This window comes from Salvia splendens, chromosome 11 (assembly GCF_004379255.2).
Source record: "Salvia splendens isolate huo1 chromosome 11, SspV2, whole genome shotgun sequence".
NCBI lineage: Eukaryota > Viridiplantae > Streptophyta > Magnoliopsida > Lamiales > Lamiaceae > Salvia > Salvia splendens.
The window spans coordinates 16,616,962-16,622,614 of record NC_056042.1 but is presented as its reverse complement, the minus strand read 5'-3'; the positions used below and the strand labels follow the sequence as shown (position 1 = coordinate 16,622,614).

General features: G+C 50.4%; 2 protein-coding genes across 2 annotated transcripts; one reads left to right on the top strand and one right to left on the bottom strand.

Annotated features, from left to right (window-relative positions):
* The first annotated feature begins 1,343 nt into the window (after positions 1 to 1,343).
* On the top strand, positions 1,344 to 2,420 carry LOC121754520. Its single transcript, XM_042149862.1, has one exon. The coding sequence runs from the start codon at positions 1,344 to 1,346 to the stop codon at positions 2,418 to 2,420; it is 1,077 nt and encodes a 358-aa protein (XP_042005796.1).
* Positions 2,421 to 4,883: 2,463 nt separating this feature from the next.
* On the bottom strand, positions 4,884 to 5,372 carry LOC121754519. The gene has a single exon (XM_042149861.1). It carries the CDS (start codon positions 5,370 to 5,372, stop codon positions 4,884 to 4,886), a length of 489 nt encoding a protein of 162 aa, XP_042005795.1.
* Between the last annotated feature and the right edge of the window lie 281 nt (positions 5,373 to 5,653).

The following is a 5,653-nucleotide window of genomic DNA, read 5'->3' as shown; positions in this document are numbered from 1 at the left end:
CAAATTTAGTCGAGGCTTTACATGGAAGTATATTAATGCAAAACATGTTCTTGTTCAATTTGAGGATATTGCGGACTATGCTAGGCTGCTTGGTGGCCCGAAGGGGACCCCAGTGTGGTATGTTGATCGACATCCTATGCGAGTCTTCAAATGGGCGCCGAATTTTGATGCATATTGTGAATCCCCGATAGCCGCAATTTGGTGTAACCTAATTGGCCTCCCCATCCACCTGTTTGACCAATCGGCCCTTTTTGCCATCGGAAAACTCCTTGGGACCCCTAACCAAGTGGATCGAGCGACAGCCAACAAGACACGACTATCCTTTGCCCGAATTTGCATCAAGATCGACATAACGAAGCCACCACCCGAGGAGATCATCCTTGACATTTGTCGGCGTGACACCGTGCAACAAGTGAGGTGGGATAAGATCCCGGCATATTGTAGTGAGTGTAGGCACGTGGGGCATAAAAATGAGGCTTGTTATGCGGCGGGTAAAGCGGTCCGACCCCCGAAGAGGAACTACAATATTACCACGCCGAGGCAGCCACACTAAGGGGCCCAAGGTTCGAAGGGAGGATATGACCAACCAAAGGAAAACTTGAACAGCAAGGAGGGGAAACAACATTGGAGACCCAAAGAAACGGAAGCTCAACCGATCATAACAACAAGCAATAGAGATACGAATGATGGAGTTTGGCAAGGACCGGATGTCATGGGCGCTTTGCATGAGGATGGCCCCGTGGATTTGGCCTTCGAGCCGACGAGGGTGACAAGAGCTGGAGTGCAACCCATTCGCATTGTAGGGGTTCGGCTTTCACACCCTTTCATCATGGGAAAGGCCGAGGAAACAAGGTGAAAGGAGATACAAGTAACCACCGGGTCACACCCTCGTCCAGGGTTGGAGGATGGCGCGACGAAGACTCAGCCTCGGGTGATCTAGTGAGGCCGAAAGGCTCGTTCAAACCTTTCGATCTAAAAAGGTCCGAAGCACAAGAGGTGAAGAACCACCTGAGCACCAATCGATATTTCTCCCTAATGGCGCGGGAGAATTTCGTGGATAATGACTTGGAAGACACGGATGAAGGGGAGGAGAACATTCCTCTCAAGGATGACGAAAGTGGAGACACTCCCATGCTTATGGAGGTGAAGACATGCCAAGAGAGGAATGACCTTCAAATCATCGAATTTCAAGGGGGGCCTTCACACCCGCCGGGTACGGACTCCTTTTGTTAATCATGTCAATACATCTTCTGTTTTGGAACGTTAGGGGGATCGCGAACGCGTCAACCCAAAACGTCCTAAAAAGACTAATTAAATCTCATAATATTTGCTTTCTTGCAATAATGGAGCCGCTTACAACCCCTAACCCGGTCAAATTCTCAAAGAAATTGGGGCTGATCTACAAGGGGTCAAATATCAATGGGAAGATTTGGATTTTTGTAGAGGAAGGAGCTAACTTCGAAGTTGGGGATGACTCGGAACAGTTGCTCCATGGGCGGCTCACTTGCCCGCGGCTACCAACACCTATTGAGATCTCGGCTGTATATGCGAAGTGTACGAGAGGGGAGCGGCTTGCACTGTGGGACAAGATGAGAGACATCACCCAAATGTCGGAAGGGAGGCCTTGGCTCATTGGAGGGGACTTCAACACCATCCTCTCTACTCGCGATAGGTCGGTAAGCGACACCAATCGGCAAGTGGAGATGGTTGACTTCGCCGAGGCAATAGAGGATTACCGATTGTTGGACCCTGGCTTTGATGGCTCGGACTACAGCTGGGCAAAGAATGGCCTCATGGAAAGATTGGATAGAGTGCTAGTCAGTGAAATGTCAACCCAGCTTTTTGATGCAATTAGAGTCACTAATCTTCCCCGGGTAGCCTCGGATCATGGGCCAATACTTGTCCGGTGCAGAATACCGAACAACTTGGGGGATGGAAGAGCGTTCCGGTTCCAAAACATGTGGGTGCGACATGAGGGGTTTGCTGATTTGGTGCGAGGAGATTGGATGGCTCCCACGGAGGCTACAGGCCTACTCAACTTGAAGAACAAATTAGCAAGGATTAAACAGACATTCAAATGGTGGAGCAAAGAGGTTATCGGGAATATCCACGCCAACCTCAAAGCCTGTGAAGAGAATATTGCTGTGGCTCAATCTGAGTTCGAGGGAGACCCCTCGGCCAGGAACAGAATGGAGATCAACAAACAAATAGCTGAGTACGTCCTTCTTCTCAAGATGGAAGAAGACTTCTGGCGCAAGAAAGCGGCTCTCCGTTGGCTGGAAGAGGGTGATAAAAACACTAGGTTCTACCAAAGTTGGGTGAAGCAAAAGAGAATTCGGTTGCGAATCCACAAGATTAATGCTAATGGGAGGGAGCTCACGGATGACCTTGAAATCAGAGACTCGGAGGTCGAGTTCTAACAAAACCTCCTTGCGCCAACTTACCCGGAGTTGGCTGCCCCGGACCTAGACCTCCTGCAACAACTTCCCCCCTCAGAGCAATTGGAGGATTTCCCCAAGCCGCCAAAAGGGCGGTTTTTGACATCTCAGGAAATAGTGCCCCCGGGCCGGATGGGTTCTCGGCCTTGTTCTACCAAGCTTGTTGGGGAATCGTGGGGCCAGATGTAGTGGATGTGGTTAGGCAATTTTTCTGTGGGGCCTTCCTCCCCCGAAGTTTCACGGCAACAAGTATTGTTCTCATCCCAAAGAAGCAGTCCCCCGACACTTGGGGAGACTACCGGCCCATCAGCTTGTGCAACGTCATCAATAAGGTGATTACAAAAGTCCTCACGAAGAGACTCGCACCCTTTCTACCACGTGTCGTCTCACCGAATCAAAGCGGGTTCGTAAAGGGGAGGCTGCTAAATGACAATGTGCTCCTCGCACAGGAAATGTTCCATGAACTTGGCCGATGCACCCCTGCCCCGAACGTTGCAATCAAGATTGACATGGCTAAGGCCTATGATCGGGTGCAATGGCCCTTTCTGCTCAAGGTCCTTAAGCAAATGGGATTCCCGAGCCCTTGGATTGCGCTTATTGAAAGATGCATTGGAACTTGCTGGTTCTCAATCCTCATTATTGGCTCCCCAGCAGGTTTCTTCAAATCCACCCGCGGGCTAAGGCAAGGTGATCCCATCTCCCCTGCCCTCTTTGTTTTAGCAGCAGATTATCTCTCACGCACCCTCGACAGACTTATTCTTGGGCACAAAGAGATGACCTTCAAAGCCAGTCGTGGAAGCTTAGAGGTCAGCCACCTTGCATATGCCGACGACATCATTATTTTCACGCAAGCTGCCACGACATCCCTCAGGTGCTTCGAGCGTGCCTTGACCACTATGGAGAGGTGTCGGGCCAACAAATCAATCTGACCAAGTGCAACTTCTACATTGCGGAAGCGCATGAAGGATGGTCGAACTCTATCCAAATGGAAGGGGGCTTCTCTAGAGGTACTTTCCCGTTCCTTTATTTGGGGGTTCCAATTTATCGAGGTGTGAAGCGCTCGGATATGTTTATGTTCCTACGGGAAAAGATAGCGGCTAGGATCTCAGGGTGGGCCCATCGACACCTTTCTTTCGGGGGGAGACTCACACTGATCAAGAGCATGCTTGAGGCGGTCCCACTGCATATCTTTCAAGCAATCGAGCCTACGAGTGGAGCCCTCAAGCAGCCAGACCAACAAATGGCTCGCTTCTTCTGGGGATCGACTAGTGATAAGAAAAGGACACACTAGATTGGCTGGGACCAAATCTGCCTCCCCACGGCCGAAGGGGGCCTTGGTATCCGTAACCTTAAAGAGGTACTCCGTGCTTTCAATATTAAACTTTGGTGGAGGTTTCGTGAACAGAATTCCTTGTGGGCACAATACATGATGGCCAAATATTGCCACAAAGCATCCCCTCTAAAATCTAGAGCGTCTGGAAGGCATAGCCCGACGTGGAAAAGGTTGCTAAAGGTGCGGCATCAAGCTCATCCCCACGTTAGATGGGTGGTGGGACAGGGGAAGATTTATTTCTGGGATGACATTTGGACTGAGGATGCTGCGCTAAGGGAGCTATGCATTGACGATCGGGGCTCCCCATTGACTATGGTTTCGGATTTCATCCGGGATGGGACATGGGACGAGGCCAAGTTACACATGCTCCAGGATCAAGCCGGCCTCCCTCAACAAGCTATAGCACATATCCTTGACACTCCAATTGTCCCGAGGGAGTCGGACACCCCGCGATGGGTCCTCTCCCGGATGGGCGAATTCCCTTTGGCCACGACATGGGAAACCATTCGCTCACAAAGGCCAATCATCCCGGGGCTTGATGATATTTGGAAAGCCGGACTCACCAAGTCAATTGCAATTTTCAATTGGCGCCTCTTGTCGAATCGGATCCCGGTTGACACAAAACTCCAATGGAGAGGGATTGAGATGGCATCCAAATGCTAATGCTGCCCTATTGGACCGAACGTTGAATCCTTGCAACACCTTTTTATTCAAGGCCGTGGGGCAACTAGCATATGGAGGAAATTTGATGGGTGGTTCGTGGGATCTTCTCCGCGATCAGAATCAATGACACAATCCCGGAGAGAGTCGACGTGTGGTCACGAAGGACACAACAACAAGATAAGAAACACTTGTGCCATTTTTTTTTGAACACCTTCACGGTGGAGGGTTCGTGGGTCCCTCATCCCTATATTTCATATCAAAAGAGGTTACAATCATGGATTACAAAAGGACAATCAATCTATGCCTAGGTGAACAAAACCAAAATGCAAAGTACAAAATCCCTAAGGCAATTGCACCACAAGAGTAGGGTGAGGTCAAGCCATCAACAGATTCGACACCTACGTACTCTTCGGCGTCCGCTAAGCTCACGATCGGCGGGCCATACACTACTAACGGTCTTCATCTCTAAGTCGAATGTTGGGGGTACCCTTCTCCTCCAGTCGGACGATTGCTTGGAGTAAGCGGGGAGCGTTGTGGGCGGATATCTGGCGGAAGGAGTGTTGTTCAAGTCCCATCTTGGCAAGCAAGTCAGCCGCTTTGTTACCTTCCCGGTGAATGAAGGTGGCGCGGACGGTGTGTCTTTGCTTAAGGGAATGAAGGCGAGCCATGACTCGGCAAATGTGCGCCGGGCCCCATGCCGTCCCATTGAAGAGTTTGATTGCCTGTTCGGCGTCCGACTCAATCCATATTGGCTGGTTAAGATCCGTGGCCGGAATTAGCCCGTGGTAGAAGGCCATGAGCTCGGCCTCAAGGGCCGATTGCGCATCAATAGGTGTTGCAAAGGCCACAATCATTTTTTCGGAGTGGTCTCGGACAATGCCTTCCCCTCCTCCTTTGTGTGTCGTGGTTAGATATGCTCCATCAGTGCTGAGCTCCATCAGTGCTGAGCTTTATCCTCGGCCTCCTTGGGACGGCTTGACTCGGTATTTCCATTTTTAGTCTCACGCCTTTCCAATGTTTCGGTTTTATTCCCCCACTTATCATATTGTTCCGGATGAACATTTGGACTTGCCAAATAACATTGAAAGGTTTGAATTGTACCTGCTCATGACGGCTCCTATTGCGCTCCGCCCAAATGAACCAGAGGATGAGATAAGGTATGGACCTGCAGAGGTGTTTTGTGTCTTGAAGATGGGTCCTCCGTGACCAGACTTCTAGC